The sequence below is a fragment of the Microchirus variegatus genome (assembly GCF_963457635.1).
Source record: "Microchirus variegatus genome assembly, chromosome: 17".
NCBI lineage: Eukaryota > Metazoa > Chordata > Actinopteri > Pleuronectiformes > Soleidae > Microchirus > Microchirus variegatus.
This window is the reverse complement of record NC_139818.1, coordinates 4,554,746-4,572,638: the sequence shown is the minus strand read 5'-3', so window position 1 is coordinate 4,572,638 and position 17,893 is coordinate 4,554,746. Positions and strand designations below refer to the sequence as shown.

The following is a 17,893-nucleotide window of genomic DNA, read 5'->3' as shown; positions in this document are numbered from 1 at the left end:
CTTTGAGAATCGGGAAGAATTATCGACTGCACACTCATCTATTGCCTGCTGTAATAAAAAGAAGAAGACATAAGTGGGGGAGGTAGACTGGACTGTCTGGAGTGTGCGGTCAGAGTCATATCCTCTGTCGACCGCACACTCTGTAGGGTCCAGCCCTTGGAATGGGACACGGCTAGTGTCTTACCATATCTTGTCTGTATATCATTTCATCTCATCTCCATTTATCTTATCTTGTCTGCTTTTTATCTTTTCTCATCTTTTTTGTTTTTGTTTTATCTTATTCCATTTTTATCATGTCTTATCTAACCTCTTCTCATCTCAACTCATTTTATTTGATCTTGTCTGATTTTATTTTATCTTGTCTTATATTATCTCTTATCCTTTATCTTTTATTTGTTTTAGCTTATCAAATTTTAATTTGTCTTATCTCTCTCTGATGTATTTCTCAAATCCAATGTAGCTTTGACAGAATCTTTTCTGTCTATATATCTCCATAGGTCAGGTGACTAGGTTTGCTCACAGCACCATATTGGCAGGAAAAGCTTCTGAATATAGTGCCAGATTCAAGCTTTAAGAGTTTACCGTTTACACTTTAAATCCACAGAGATCGAACAATATATCACATAACCTGACCGAATAAATACTGTATATCGGTTACTAACAAACCCCCGGCTGCTTCACATGAGTATGGAAACAGCTGGAGTCAACATTATTCCAGAACTGCAGCATTATGACACCTTCCACTTTCTGATAAACTTTCCCTTATTGTACACCATAAAACACATACATGAATGATTTGAGTCCAAATCGATGCCAAATTCAGTGAGATTCAGTACCTGATATAAAGTGACCACTAAACAAGCATAATCTATTGTCTGTGGGTGTGTTTCATAGCAATGATCGACTCTACTGTCCTCAGGATCTTAAGTGATCCATTGAAATGTTCTCCAACTCACCTGTCCTTAGTACACAGTATATACTCAACATATACTGGATGTGCTGAACATATTGCAGAATGATGAGCAGATGAGCATGTCCAGCCCTGTGGACAGTCAGTTCTTCCGCACACTTATGGAAGAGGAGGGGAACAACATGAGGGAACTGCTGGATGCTGAGGAGTATCTGGTTCCTCAGCCAAACCTCTTTCCCAGGTCTCAGGGAGATGGACTTCAGTCCAACGGGCCATCCAGACACCAGTCATATAGAGTAAGTAAATGTTTTATGTCATCTTTATTTAGTCAGGTAGTCTCACCAGAGACCTGAAAACAAAACAATTATAAAACACAAATGACAAACGTAGACAACACAGAGACATAATACAAGAAATGGATTAGAAAAAGTCACATAAAGTCAAAAAGTCAATTCAAAATTTTACTGTGACTTAGTAAAATGTTGATTTGACTTTCACAAAGTTGGATATATCATTCAACTTTTGAATTAATTCCATTCCATTCCACACACGTGCAGGATGTCAAAGGTTAAGTAATTACTTAATTTTTTTTACAGTGTTCCTGAGGCTTTTTTCAGACATTGACATCAGCATATTACGTACATATTTTATGTAGCCTCAGTGGAAAGAGGCTGGAGTCTACTCCACGTTTTAAGCGCAATATGTTTGATTTGGTTTCTAATGGTTTAAACTCAATTAATGTTACAGCAGAGTAGGTAGAGCTTTGTTTCACCTGAAATTCTCTATCTCTCCCATCTCTTTCTCTCCATCAGAGCAGAGATCAGGGCTTAGACGTGGACCTCTCCATCACAGGTGGACCTCGGAGCATGTACTCCTCCCAGAGTACTCTGGGCCGTGGCCAGTACCCCACCCTACCACTTGGAGCCAGCACCTCCAACGACCTGTGGACTCCTCAGTATCCGACTCTGGCTCGGAGCCCCTCGACCGGTGGTCAGTCTGACACCGTCTTCCTTGACGGAGATTCTGATGACCCCTCGCTGCCCCTGGCCAGTCCTGGACGCTACTGCAAAGACCCTACAAACCCCAGCAGGAGCCAAGGAGACCTGGAGACAGACGGGCCGAATGGTTTTCATTATCCTCATCACCTTCATCACTCACTGCCCAGACGGAGTCATGGGTATATTCACAATCAAGTCTTGCCAGGTGAGCAGATGATTTCCTTCTACCGTAAGGGCTTTAAAAATAGAAGTAAAAAAGTTAGCGAAAGGGGCCGTCCACACGGAAAAGGGATTGGGTGAATATGCATACTTTTTTTCTGCTGGAGAGGCGTTCCGTCCGCTTGGAGACAGGGTTTAAGGGGTCCTGAAACTATACCTGAAACGCCTCCCAGAACGACAACCACGACATAAAAATGCAGCATTCGGAATCAACTTTTATTTGTTTTAACGTGACCCAACATTATGTTTTTGTTTATGATTGAAATAGCTTTTGATTTCAGTAAATATGACCTCCTAATGCTGCACATTCAACAAATGTTTAGTTCATTACAACCTATAAATGTTTTGAAACTCTGTTGTGCGTAATCATTTGGAACAGTGCATTTCAAGTTCTTCATTTTTGAAAAAAATATAGTGATCATTGGGAGGTTTTCTCAATAACATTTGGATTATACTTTAAAGGTTGATGACTTGAAAATTATGCTGACTGCATCAACTATTTAGGAAAATCACAGAAAAATATAATTTGCAAAATAATTTGGAATGCGGTGTATGAGCAGACGATTTCCTTCTATAGTAAGGGCTTTAAAAACAAAAATTGAGAGTAAGGGGCCGTCCACACAGAAAAATATAATTTGCAGAAGCAGTGTATGACAGAAAGTCAGATTTGTTGGTAGTTGGTTCAAAAAAAAAGGGTGGTGGGGGGGGGTTACTAAATCTTTCCCCTGGCTTGATTAATTTTGTCTCCATTTCTGTTATATCTATTATATCTAATGTTTACGTCTGTTTTTTGTTGTAACGTTACTGCGCAACTACAGTGAGAAAATACATTTTTTTTTCCTTTTTGGCATTTCCGTGTAGATGTAGCCTAACTGTATGACCTTGTTCACACCTGGTGTTAACATCGGTTCTAAGTGATCAGATTCGGCCATCCTAAATCCGTACTCTGGTCCAAGCACAGAAACCCCATTCTGAGGTGGTTTGTGGACACGTGTCCTTAATATAAAGTAGACACCGTCTCATCAACTGACATCATCTGTTTCCTGATACTTTCATATATAATCAGTCTTAAGACTGATCTGGAAGTCGACTGATGGACTGGTTTTATGATTCTATTCTGAATGACAACACTAGTGTAAAACAGCTTTGAGACAAGAAAAGCGCTATATAAATACAGACCGTGTACCATTAATCATATGTTTAAAACTTAATGTTAGTAGAGCTTTGATTCACGTGAGCTTCTCTCACTCTCTGTCACTCATGCACACTCAAACAGATGCACAAACACATACCATACACACACAAGCATGTTGACATCAGACACATAAATTTGGTTCTTGCAAAATGTGTACGTGAATGGAAGGCAGTTGAGCCAGATCAGATCATAAAAGAGACACGTCTATGCTGCAGGTGATCAGATCACTGAGGAGCGATGTTACAGTTTTTCTCGATTGGTTTGGCTCATTTCTTGAAACCGAAATTACATTCTCAAAACTCGTTCGGCACAACAGTCGTACAGTTTAGCACAACACCATAGTTCACTTGCCAAAACTGTTCACTCATGCTTCAAAATTAAATTCCTTTCCCATATAAATAGTCAGTGTCACCAAAATGCAAAAGATCCTTCTCAATTGGTTTGGCTCATTTCTCGAACCAGACCGGACGTTCTCAACACTCTTGGTGCTTTTGACAAAATAACCTGGATGGTTCCACACAACACCATGGTTCACCTGCAAAACCTCATATCTCTCCAAAAACAGTTCACTTATGTGTCAAAACTAAATTTCTTTCTCATAAATAGTCAGTGCCCCCAAAATGCATTGTCCCTTTGGCATTGTGTAAGCACTGCAAGTCAAAATGCTTAGATGTTTTGTCACTGTGGCAGAGGACCATTGAAATATCCCTCATGTCCACCTCTCAGTCTTAGCCCAGTCCTTCAATGGTTACTGTACTAGTTTTTTTTGTCTTGCTAACAGAATACAGATTTTTTTTTAGGATTTTATGGTAAGAGTACCATCCAAGGTTTGACATCACACATGGCACTCATACTGCCAAGGAAATTGGAACCATTTTTATTCAGAGATATAAACTAACGTCCATACATCAGCGTAAAAATATATATAGTATATATACAATAAACTGTCATATAAACACATACACAAAATAAAGCTGGAGATTCAAAACTAATTTATTGAGGACATTTCTGTCCTCCCCCACACCCTCCTGGCCATCCACACTCTGCTGTCTGTCTGGCCACAGATTCTCGTTCACATCACAGTGTATATTCTCCCTTGTGATGCAATGAAGAAACAGCGTGCATGTCGCAACCATCCCCTGCACTGATCTCCTGTAATATCAACACATGGAGCAGGGACCTCTGATTTTGAGCTTGATGCTCATACACTTTCTCCCAGCAAGCGGAGAAAAACTCCTTAATAGGATTGAGGAAAGGAGAGTAAGGTGGTAGGAACACCATGACCATCCTTGGATGAGTAGTGAACCAGGCTGTGATGAGCAGGCCACGGAGGAAATTCACATTGTCCCACACAAGTGCATACTTTGGTAGGTGAGGCTCGATCAGACCTCTCATTTTCAGGGATCAAATCAGAATGAAGGTGGTTCAAGAAAATTAGGAGCTTCTGTGTAACTGAGGTCAAGGTCAGGTGAAAATAGAACTTGGCTAACAAAGGAGGAGTTTCACACATCTTAGATGACAGATCAGATCAAAGAATGTGTCAATTATGATATATTTTTTCAAATGTTCCAAGAAATTCATATATGATATTCATGGTATTATATTCTTGACTAATTTTGACAATTGAACAGACTATTGTGCAAGTGATGACTTACACAATGAAATGATGCTGACATGTTTTGCAGAGAACAACCATTAGACTGAGACTGAGACAATCAGTTTAGATCAACAAGATCTATTCACTTGGAAACTGTGCTAAATGAAAGCTAACTCTGCTAACTGTGTGCTACCTGTACTTAATCATTTGCAAAGATTTACTAAGACAATTGCAATTTGATAAATGAATGAGAAATGCAATTCTGTTGTAGAAAACTGCGAAGTGGGTTGGAGATTTGTCCATGTTGTTTTGAAAATGTCATTTCTGAAATGAGCCAAACCAATGGAGAAAAACTGTAATACCAGGTCTGATACTCCTACATCTGATACGTCTTTAGATTTGAACTTCTTGTGTCCTCCTTGTCCACCTGCTCAGAGTACGTCAACCAGGAGGTTCAGGACTTCCGACCAGAGCGACCCAGTACGCTGCCTCGCAAAGGCCGAATAGACCAACGCCTCCCCAACAGCCTGAGCTCCGGTCACAGTGTGGAAAACCCAGGATACTTGGTCCCTGTGAGCTCCAGAAAGTCCACCTCTCCGGCATTTGACAACCCGTACTATCTGGACCTTGTGGCCAAAGCCAAAGCTGTGGTAAATGAGGGGTCTCTGCAGAGGGACGGACAAGTGCCCCGGCATATGAACGGGTTTGTGACACCCACAGCAGAAAATCCAGAGTATCTGGGACTAGCAGATACCTGGAGTGGACATACTTGAGGTTGAGGAGAGGGATTGGGAGGAACTTGATGAACTCAAGAAGAATCACGTGATGTTCTACAGCGGTAGACGAGGAGTGGGAGAGAAGATAACTGGATGTTTGTGTGACAGGAATGAGCATATTCATATTCATATGTAAATTAATCTTCTGGAGCAGCCAACTCCAAACCAGCTGAAATCACTAAAATCACACAGTTGTGGCTCATCACAACTCTACATGATACGTAGCACTAATCCAGTGTCTGTGGCATCATTTGTATTCTTATCTTCCTCTCTGCAACCTGAAACTGCTCAGTGCCAAAACCATGTTTGCTCTGTAAATAAGCCAGTAAGAGTTCCCATCATGGTATGAGAAGGGGCCAGTGTCACAGAATGCAACATGTGATTGGATTCAAAATTGCTGAACATGCATTTTTATTTTAATTTGTTTAATATCTGTGCTTGTTTCTGCATTTATATATATATATATATATATATACACACACATATATATATATATGTGTGTGTATATATATATATATGTAAAACATCTGTTTTAATATGTGTGTGTTTGTGTGTGTGTGTGTGTGTGTATATATTTAATTCCCTTTAATTAATTTTTGAGAAATGTTCATATAGAAAACACTTTGACAAAATGATACATGCCATGCTATTCATTCAGGCTTTTATTTAGTATTCCGGTCACTCTCTCCCTGACCTGATGTGGGTCTTGAGTTCACTCAAAGCCGGTTTGTTTTGGCCACAGAAGGCGCTGCCTGCGGCCCATCTGGCCAGTAGATATGCTCCCTGAAAGAAAGGCTTCCTGTGCAGAGAAGACAGAGGCATTGTGCTGCTGATGTGTGTGTCTGTGTTTGTTGGTGTCTGTGGCTGCAGCTTCTTTGGTGCAGCAGACGAGATATGAGGGACTGACTGCACTAAGCTCCGATATTCAGTTTGTGTTGTAAAAACACAGCCATCTGAATTAAAAAAACAAAAAAAATACTACTGATTGAAGTATTTTTAGATAATGCAGGTTTTTGAGGTATACTCACACAGTGCTGCTTGTGCTGTGCGTGTGCCCTCTGCACTGACACACAAAGACCTCTCATTGAAAGCAAAGCTGCCAGTGAGGCTAGCAGGGACACAGGAGCTGTAAGTTTACTGCGGCCTCTTTTGTTAAGATTGTGTCACTTTGGTAAACCCATGTGAAGTCACAAATGACACATTTATTTTACTAAAGGAGACAGCAGTGGTTGAACAATTATTGAGCCTTCATTGAAAAATTGCTGATATTCTCTCTGACTTTGCTGTGCAGGGGTGAACAGTTTACTAAGCCAAACAAACTTACGTTTCCAATCAGACAAGGCTGTGTGAAAGTGATATAGAGTAATAAACATATTCTTAGGATTTTGGTTATTATCATTTAGTGGCTAAACTCTGTTTTACTCTGAGCAGGGGGCATGTGTCTGTCTATAACTCATACAAGCACATTTAAAAAAAAAAAAAAAATGGAATGGAATTATCTCCTTCATGACCTAGCATACAGGACATGTCATGATACTAAGATACTTTTTTGTTTTGGTGGTCTTAAACTGTGTATCAGTACAAACAAGCTGTTGGGAAATACATGAGTATCCTAAAGAAGTGTAGAAATGTTTGTAACAACATGTGTCACAGCTATAAGTTCCCTGTGACTGTGTCAGAGGAGGAATCAGAATGGAGTCCCTGTTCTGCTTGGATAATCAATGCATGCATGCACTCAAATTTACACAAGAGTTCCAGTTAATAATCAACAGCATTTTTGAAGACTTATTTTTGTCATGTTAACTGGTGTTGGGGAGAACTGGGGGAGGTTAACCCTGCATTAACTCTCAATGCAGCCATTGTCTGAGACCCACGTCCTTCACTCTCTGTACTCACATCCCAGTCACTGATGTTGTCACGGCTTTGAATCGAGACAAGTGTGCTTTTCCTGATATGGGGAGTTTCCTCAGTTTTACAATTTAAGGCAGTTTTTATTATACAATCTATGTTTTCAGACAGGTTTTTGAAGTTTTGTACCACAATAAAATGACTAAAAACCTTGTTTTAGCAATCTTGTTCATAAAAATAACTTAAATATATCACAGGTTTCATATTGGTATGATTTGACAATTTGACTTTGCATGGGGAAAAATAAATAGAATGAAAAACATAAATATTTTTGTATGTGATCATCTGTATGTGAACATGGGGATGGATCCAAAATGTGGCTGAAGCAAGAAATTCTGCAATTTTGCAAATTTCCTCCAACAGAGAGAAGGAACAATTAGTGGGAGTGAGTTTAAAATTGTTGTTTTTTTCCAAAACTATACACTACAGGTCAAACGTTTTGGCTCACTTAGAAACATACTTATTTTTCAAGGAAATTAATCTAACATTAAATGAATCAGAAATACACTCTATACATTGTTAATGTCGTAAACGTCTGTTTTTAATGGAATATGTACATAGGTGTATAGAGGCCCATTTCTCTCCAGTGTTCTAATGGTACATTGTGTTTGCTAATCGCGTTAGAACCCTTGAAAACCCTTGTGCAATTATGTCATGAAAATTATTATTTGGAATAAAATCATTGGACTGGCGAACTGTCCGGGTCGGACAGTTCGCCAGTCCATCGCAGGGCTGGATGTGTGGTCATTAATACTAAATGGTTGATTGATTTCCAAATCATCTGTCATCTGGTGTGTGGTTAAAAAGTAATGCAACAGAGTTTGATTATATAGATACTCTATATCTGCATTCTCATGTGTAGCTGTGTTATTATGAAAGATGACCAGCAGGTGTCGCCCCGTGAAAACTTCTTGATCTATAGGTTTGGTGAATCTCATTTTCTCAAACAGAAATGTGGCTATCCTGAGAGCTGGACAGAAAAATACATCTATAGATATAGACAGGTATCTATGCAGTGAATAAACTACAGTGAGCATCATCATATAAAGTGTCAACTATTGCACAGTGGATCTGTTAGCAACATCACATTCAGATAGTATATCAGAATGAAGCTCTGTAGCCTCCATCAGCTGTGATCATGTGGAGCCAAAACTCATGTCTGTCATTCTGCATACAGGTTAAAGATTCATTCTTCCTGATGCAGTCTAATTAAAAAAAATAAACAGTTTCTACTAAAAATTCAGTGAAGAAATTATATCTTGGCATGTATAAAATAAAATAATATCTGTACATTTGCTTGTGTGTCCTCCCATATTTTTCTATAAATTTCTTAATGTAAATATTAGCATTTTAGCTCAATAGATCCCAGGTCATGTGACCTAGGGGGTCAAAATCAGTGTAGGACAGTTTAACTACACTTGCTGTATGAGACACCTTTTTTAATAACCTTTTAACACTTTTCATATGTTTAATACATTATTTAAAATATATTTCATACACTAAAATATGAGCATTGTAGCTTCCAGGTTATTTCACCTGCTGGCTCAAAATCAGTGCATGATCACACTTGTTTAATGAGACACACCTCTTAATTTATTTGTTTATTATTTAGAAATACAAAACAAATCTTAACACTCATATTTTTTTGCAGTCAGCTCGCAAACGTGTTTGACATAAAGTCGGTAGTAAGGACGCACTTGAAATGTTGGAGCGGCTGGCTTGACCACGGGAAAACGAAAGACGGCTGGCGTGACCGCAGTCCACAGACGTGCATGTCGGCTCTCAACGAGCAATTTACTTCTAAACACTACTAAACATCCAAACAACACGCAGCTACACATGAACAATGTCAAACTTGTAAGAAGACACTGTACACACCAAACAATATGAGACACAGCAGTGAAACACTCATCACGGCATTAAAGGTGAGGTAAGTAGTTTATAGTGACATCTAGAGGAGAGGCTGAAATTTACAACAAAGAACTGCTCCTCTGCTCACCCCCTCTCTTCCCTGAGCGCTACGGTATCCTAAGCCGGTCAAATGTCGACCTCATCGGCTTTCTCCGTGTCAGCAGATAATGTTCGTGAGGCGAGGGAGAGGGCGAGCTACCGCTGCCGTAGCAGACGAAGCAGAGAGAGTGGAGGCAGGACTTCCGCTACAAGTAAAGCGATGCTTGATTTGTTCTTTCGCGTTTGTCCTTACAGGCTCTGGTAGAAACATGGCGTCTCGCTGCTAACAGTGGCAATGCAACCGCGGCCTGCGACCATGTTATTTTACAAGACTTTTTGAAACAATACGAAAATGAAACACAAACTATTATACAGCGACTAGACAATGCAGGAGCACATCATATGTATAAAAAAGTGGATTTTGGGTACTATAAACCCATAAATACTACACAGTGTCCCTTTAACGAGACGACAAGGCAATTAGGCGCGTGAACAGGAGCCGCACTTAGGCTACGTGTCTTCATTCACTCACGCACTATGGAAGCAAATTTGTGCCATTATCCAAATTAACGGACGCTACATCTACCCTTTAGATATCTATAGTGGTGAGTAGATACTATGCGTGACATCGCCAGACTGCTGACGACTGATTGACCAGAGTGCCTTCACAGGAAGAAAAGTCTTACACAACTGTAAATCAGTTAAAACTAACGTAACAATCCCAAAAACATGGGTTAATCTCCAACAATTACCGGGGAAACGTCTAAAATCTCAATAAAGAGTCTGGTGTGTTTAGGGACAGCACCGCTGACTGTGACCGGCTGCATAGACGCTGTAGCTGTGTGTGTTTGTGTCACACGGAGTCTGCGCTCCTGAGAACTCCGACAGAAGGATCGAGCCAAACAATAATGCTGAACTGTAGATCGGTTAAAACTACTTTAACAATCCTAAAAACGTGGGTTAATCTCCGACAATTACCAGGGAAACGTCTGAAATCTCTATATTTAACAGAGAAGTCTGGTCCGTGACGGTCCTCCACTCGTTTGTGTGAGTGTGTGTAGCAGAGCCAGAAGAAGGGGAGTGGCCAGTGACGTCACTATCCTGCGCCGCTCCGTATTGCGAACTCATTTGAATTATGAGACACTTTTTGTGGCGAACATGAAAACGAAAAAGCATTTCTCTGTTTGTTTTGTCTTTTAATTAAGGCACAGAATGAGCAGTCTTGAAGTTGAAAATGAAAATGCATTTTGAAATATTGATTATTCATTTTATTTATGAGTCAAAATGCAGCTCCATTTTGAAAATGAAAAAGCATTAAATGATTTTTCATTTCATTTCTTTCAATGCATTTTAATTTGGATAATGGCACAAATTTGCTTCCATAAAATATATAATATAGGAGACAAACAGTGATATTTGAGAAGTGAAATAAAGTTTATATGATTTACAGAAAGTGTGCAAGAATTATTTAAACACAATTAGGCATGTGCAGAAGTTTAGGCACCACAAAAGAAACATTTTGTGCATCCTCCTTTTTCAGAAATAACAGCCTCTAAACGCTTCCTATAGCTTCCAATTAGAGTCTGGATTCTGGCAGAAGGTATTTTAGACCATTCTTCTTTACAAAACATCTCCAGTTCAGTCAGGTTTGATGGTTCCGAGCATGGACAGCCCGCTTTAAATCACACCACAACTTTTCAATAATATTCAGGTCTGGGGACTGAGATGGTCATTCCAGAACATTGTATTTGTTCCTCTGCATGAATGCCTTAGTAGATTTTGAGCAGTGTTTAGGGTCATTGTCTTGTTGAAAGATCCAGCCCCGGCACAACTTCACCTTTGTCACTGATTCCTGGACATTGTTCTCCAGAATCTGCTGATATTGAGTGGAATCCATGCGACCTTCAACTTTAACAAGATTCCCAGTCCCTGCACTGGCCACACAGCCCCACAGCATGATGGAACAACTGCCAAATTTTACTGTAGGCAGCAAGTGTTTTTCTTGGAAAGCTGTGTTCTTTTTCCACCATGCATAACGCCCCTTGTTTTTCCCAAATAACTCTATTTTAGTTTCATCAGTTCACAGCACCTTATTCCAAATGTGCTTTAGCATACCTAAAGCCACTCTGTTTGTGGCGGGTGCAGAGAAAAGGCTTTTTCTGCATTACTCTTCCATACAGCATCTCCTTGTGTAAAGTGCGCTGAATAGTTGAACGATGCACAGTGACACCATCTGCAGCAAGATGATGTTCTAGGTCTTTGGAGGTGGTCTGTGGGTTGACTGTGACTGTTCTCACCATCCTTCGCCTCTGCTTATCTGAGATTTTTCTTGGTCTGCCACTTCGGACCTTAACTAGAACTGTGCCTGTGGTCTTCCAATTCCTCACAATGTTCCTCACAGTTGAAACTGAGAGCTTAAATCTCTGAGATAGCTTTATGTATCCTTCACCTAAACCATGATGTTGAACAATCATTGTTTTCAGGTCATTTGAAAGTTGTTTTGAGGCTCCCATGTTGTCACTCTTCAGAGAAGATGCAAAGAGGAGAAACATTTACAATTGGCCTCCTTAAATACCCTTTCTCATGATTGGATTCACCTGTGTATGGAGGTCAAGGGTCACTGAGGTTACCAAACCAATTTTGAGTTCCAATAATTAGTGCTAAATGTATTGAAATCAATAAAATGACAAGGGTGCCTAAATTTATGCACATGCCTTATTTTGTTTAAATAATTATTGCACACTTTCTGTAAATCATATAAACTTTATTTCACTTCTCAAATATCACTGTGTTTGTCTCCTATATGATATATTTAACTGAAATGTATTATCCAAACAACCAATGATTAATAAAGGAAAATCATGAAACTTTACAGGGGTGCCCAAACTTTTGCACACCACAGTATGCTGAATACACACCAGTAAGTTTTTTAAGTTCGAGTCAATAAAATATGTTTAACACCTCACCTCAAATGTAAATATGATTCACTGTAGTCAAGTAGTGTGACTGCTCACTTTATTGTCTCAGCTCCTGATATATTTGGAGACTTGTTGAATTTCACTTCCATTGTTTTTACTTTGCAGTGCTCAGATGGAAGAATGCTGTTGGACCAATGTGACAGAACATAATATTACATGTGAGCTCAAAGGCATGATTGACGTCGCTAGATATTTTCACTCGTTAAGGCTCAGCTCACCTGTAAAGGCCAATCTCATACGGTGGCTGTTCTCATCGACTCTGGGGCTGACTCCAATCTCTTGGATCGAGGCCTCGCCAGGCAGCTGGGAGTTCATCATGAGCCATTGGTCGACTCCATCAAGGCTACTGCTCTGGACGGACACCTTCTCTCCATGGTTATACATCACACGACTCCTCGTCATCTGGGCATATCAGGTAACCACACTGAACTCGTTACATTTTACATGATAGACGCACCACAACAGCCAATCGTTTTAGGCTTCCCGTGGTTACAGAGACACAACCCACAAATAGTCTGGATGACTGGTTAAATTATCTAATGAAGCGAACATTGTCACGCTGTGTGTCTGAAATCTGCCTTGCTACCAACCTGTAACATTTCTGACTCTGACCAGTTCCCAGACTTGTCTGGTGTTCCACCGGATTACATAGACCTAAAAGAAGTGTTTAACAAGGTTCGTGCTACTTATCTTCCTCCTCACCAGCCGTACGACTGTGCTATTGACCTGCTTCCTGGTTCATCACCGCCTATGGGGAGGCTTTTCTCACTATCTGTATCTGAAATTAAAGTCACGGACAAATATATCAGCAATTCCCTGGCAGCTGGTATCATCCTCCCATCCTCGTCTCCTGCAGGGGCTGTTTTTTTTTTGTGGACAAGAAAGATAAAACCCTACGGCCATGCATTGACTACCGCGGATTAAACGACGTCACCATTAAAAACAGGTGCCCCCTCCCACTCATTTCCTCTGCCTTTGAACTGTTACAAGGTGCTTCTATATTTACTAAACTTGAACTGAGAAACGCCTATCACCTTGTTCACATCCTGGAGGGGGATGAATGGAAGACGGCGTTTAACACTCCTAGGGGCCATTATGAGTATTTGGTCATGCCGTTTGGCCTTACCAATGCCCCCGCTGTTTTTCAGGCCCTGGTGAATGACGTACTCAGAGACTTTATCAATGTGTTTGTGTTTGTGTACCTAGACGACATCCTGATCTTCTCCAAGACCAAGCAGGAACATGTGCAGCACGTTTGCAGCGTCCTCCAGCGGTTAGTGGAAAACCAGTTGTTTGTGAAAGCAGAGAAATCAGAGTTTCACACGTCTGAGGTCGCCTTCTTAGGCTACATCGTATCTGTAAATAGCATCAGTATGGAACCAGCTAAAGTTAAAGCCGTAGAGGAATGGCCAGTCTCCGACACTCGTAAGCAACTGCAACAGTTCCTTGGCTTTGCTAATTTCTACCGCAGGTTCATCCGAAACTACAGTTCGGTGGCAGCCCCTCTGACAGCCCTCACCTCCCAGAAGTTCGGCTTCCAGTGGTCAACTGCGGCAGAAAAGGTATTTGCAGAATTAAAGTCACGTTTCTCTGCTTTCTCATACTAAGGCTGAATCCCAATTCCACCCCTTAGCCCTCGCCCTTCCCCCTGTTTTTGCGCGTTCATGTGAGGGGTAGGGTTGTCTCATTTCTCATTAGGTTTAAGGGGTAGGGCCAAGCCGTAGGGCTATGTAGCCCTTGAAACGAAGCTTCCTCAGGACCACAATTGATACGGAGGGCTTTGAGGAATTTCCCAGCTTCCACCGCGTCACCTGTCAGCAAAGTTTGAAAGCTGGCCGTTAAAGACTCGCACAAATGTATTTTCAGTATTTTAATTACGACAGTCATGTGTAATGATTGTATTGTGGTCTTCTTCAATTGTCAACGGTGTTTCTGAATCACTAGTCAACTTTGTTTTGAATTACTAGCTAGTCGTAGCCGATGCTATCCCGGCGTTCCTTTCGAAAGTGGTTAGCTAGCTGCTATCGCTATTTTTTTAACATTAACAAATTGTGGCAAACAGACATTACTTGTGAGGACGGCATTTTTGGATTGTTACATCAACAAGCATCGCATCGGCTTGTTGATGTAGCAGTCTGCGAGCGTCAAGTCCGGCCGACGTGATGACGTAATGGAGGTGTGTCTCATTTCTTAGGGGAACGTTTGTACCCCTAGCTCCCTCAACTCTGTTTTGAGGGCCAAGGGGAACTCCGACAAAGGGGTAGGGGGAAGGGGTGGAATTGGGATTCAGCCTTAGACTTCCAGATCCCGAAAACCAGTTCATCGTGGAAGTGGACGCATCTGACTCTGGGGTGGGGGCTGTCCTGTCACAACGCTCGGCGGAGGACCAAAAGGTACATCCTTGTGCCTTCTTCTCCCGGAAGTTGTCCCAAGCTGAGAGGAATTACGACATCAGAAATCGAGAGTTTCTGACTGTTAAACTGGCTTTGGGGGAATGGAGGCACTGGCTGGAGGGAGTTAAACAGCCGTTCATAGTTTGGACGGACCACAAGAACCTGGAGTACATCAAAACCGCAAAACCAGATGGGCTTTATTTTTTGGTCGTTTTGAATTCACCCTGTCTTATCGCGCAAGGTTCCAAGAACGTCAAGCCCGATGTCCTCGCACGCCAGTTCCAGTTCGACAGCAGTTCTCCTCAACCTGATGATATCTTGCCATCTGAAATGGTCATTGGCGCTGTTACTTGGGACATCGTGGAAAGAGTGAGGCAGTCCCAGGTAAATCAACCAGCTCCCAGCTGCCCTGACAATCGCCAGTTTGTCCCTGCTAACCTCTAGCTCTGTTCAAGCAAAGCTTCTGGTGGTCCTCTATGGAAGAGGACCTCAAGGAGTTTGTCGCTGCCTGTCCTGTCTGTCCACAACACAAGATTCAAGATTCAAGATTCAAAGATTCAAAGTGTTTATTGTCATATGCACAGTAAAGAAACACGTTTCCCTGTACAATGAAATTCTTACTTTGCTGTCCACTCAAAAATACCAGCATAAAGTAGAAAGAAATGTTTTAAAAAGTATAATATACATAAGAAAAAAATAGTAAATAAATATTACCAAAAAAACTAAAATAATATATATGCATGAAATAAGTATAAACATGTGCATGAGCAAGAAAAACTGTACATAAAAAGTGCACACTGGTTGTGCAAGATGTTGTGCAACAGATTTAAAGTGACATGTGTCAGGTTTAAAGGGTCAATTGTAGTCCTGCTCAGCTGTTCAGGATTCTGATGGCAGTGGGGTAAAAAGAGTTCTTTAGACGGGTTGTCCTGCATTTGGCACTCCTGTACCTCCGTCCTGAGGGCAGAAGTGTAAACAGTCCATGTTGTGGGTGGGTGCAGTCCTTTATGATGGTGGCAGCTCTCCTGTGGACTCTGCGGTGGTAGATGCTGTGCAGAGAGGGCAGTGGAGACCTGGTGATCCTCTCAGCTGTCTTTACGACTCTCTGCAGGCGTTTGCGGTCCATGGCTGTAGTGCTGCCGTACCACACGCTGACCAACTGCATCACCGCGTGGTAGTTTGACAAGTTTGGCATGTCGACAAAGATCCTCAGCAACTTCTACAGCTGTGTCGTGGAGAGCAGTCACTGCTCTCCACGACACAGCTGTAGAAGTTGCTGAGGATCTTTGTCGACATGCCAAACTTCCTCAGCCTCCTCAGAAAATGCAGCCGTTGCTGTGCTTTCTTGACCAGCTGTGTTGTGTTGGTGGTCCACGTGAAGTCCTCAGTGATGTGGACCCCGAGGTACTTAAAGCTGCTCACCCGCTCCACTTCAAAATCCTGGATAAACAGTGGTTGGTGAGGTCTCTTCTCCTTCCTCGTCCACTATCATCTCCTTCGTCTTGTCTGTGTTTAGGGTGAGGTTGTTGTCCTCGCACCAAGAAACCAGACTGGCCACCTCCATCCTGTAGGCCGCTTCGTCCGCCGCGGTGATGCATCCTATCACTGCAGTGTCGTCAGCAAACTTCAGGATGGTGTTGTCTTTGTTGGAGGCGACACAGTCATGTGTGAACAGGGTGTAGAGGATGGGGCTGAGGACACATCCTTGTGGAGTGCCAATGTTTGTTATGATGCTGGCTGATGTCCTATTGCCGATCCTGACAGTCTGGGGTCTGCCAGTCAGAAAGTCAAGGAGCCAGTCGCAGAGGGTGGGGTGGATACTAAGTGTGGACAGCTTGTGGGTGAGTTTGTAGGGGATGACCGTGTTGAAGGCGGAGCTGTAGTCTACAAAGAGTATCCTGATGTAGGACTCTTTGTTTTCCAAGTGGGACAGGGAATGGTGGAGGACAGCTGTGATGGCGTCGCTGGTGGACCTGTTGGGTCGGAAGGCATACTGCAGGGGGTCCAGTGTATCCGGGATGCTGCTCTGAATGTGCGCCAGCACCACTCTCTCAAAGCACTTCATTATGATTGGAGTGAGTGCTACTGGTCTGTAGTCATTCAGGCAGGTGGGCGGGCTCTTCTTAGGGAGGGGGACGATGGTTGTGGTTTTAAAGCAGGAGGGAACTGTGCTCTGGCTTAGGGAGAGGTTGAATATGGAGGTGAAGACGTCAGCCAGCTCGTTAGCACATGCTCTGAGTGCACAGGCCAGGGATGTTGTCTGGTCCTGCTGCCTTGTGGGGGTTGATTTTCTTCAGGACTTTGTGTACCTGACCTGAGGAGACTGTTGGTGGTGGTGAGGGGGGTCCAGTGGTCCAGGTGTGTGTGTGTGTCTCTGTGTTGTTGATTGTAGCCTCAAAGCGGGTGTAGAAAGTGTTGAGGTCTTCTGGCAGGTTGTCTGTAGGACTGATAGTGCTGGTGGTGGTCTTGTAGTCTGTGATGTGCTGCAAGCCCCACGGGACTCTCACCTTTTCAATGCTCTCGAGGGTACCAACCTCCTCTGTTTCCTGAACAAGAGAAAGAAGCTAGTGTTCCCTCTGTCCAGGCGTTTATCCGGCTGTGTCGTCGCCCCTGGTTAAGGGCTCGTTCTGCTCTCCTGTGTTCATCCAACCGCTACCAAAGTGCAAACGCCGGATTCCTCGCACCCAGCTACACGCCTGGACAGAAGGTTTGGCTCTCCACCCATGACCTTCCTCTCCAGTTGGAATCCAGAAAGTTGGCCCCAAGATTCGTGGGGCCATTTCCCATCAGTAAAATAACCAACCCTGCTGCAGTTCGCCTTAGAGTTCCGCATCATCAAGTCACGTCGTCGGGGACTAGGAATCAGAACCTCATCGACTGGGAGGGCTATGGTCCCGAGGAGCGTTCATGGGTTCCAGCTCGCCACGTCTTAGACCCCTCACGTAAGGGGCCGTCCCTAGAGGGGGGTG

At 42.4% G+C, this 17,893-nt stretch overlaps 1 protein-coding gene across 1 annotated transcript in view; it reads left to right on the top strand.

The window, feature by feature from the left end:
- Positions 1 to 6,161, top strand: part of erbb2 (erb-b2 receptor tyrosine kinase 2) — an 82,267-nt gene extending 76,106 nt beyond the window's left edge. Inside the window, exons 25-27 of the mRNA XM_083904383.1 lie at positions 1,015 to 1,206; positions 1,723 to 2,113; positions 5,355 to 6,161. Coding sequence (XP_083760509.1) covers positions 1,015 to 1,206; positions 1,723 to 2,113; positions 5,355 to 5,692 — 921 coding nt within the window. The 3' untranslated portion in view covers positions 5,693 to 6,161. The remainder of the gene's footprint in view (positions 1 to 1,014; positions 1,207 to 1,722; positions 2,114 to 5,354) is intronic.
- Positions 6,162 to 17,893: the final 11,732 nt, after the last annotated feature.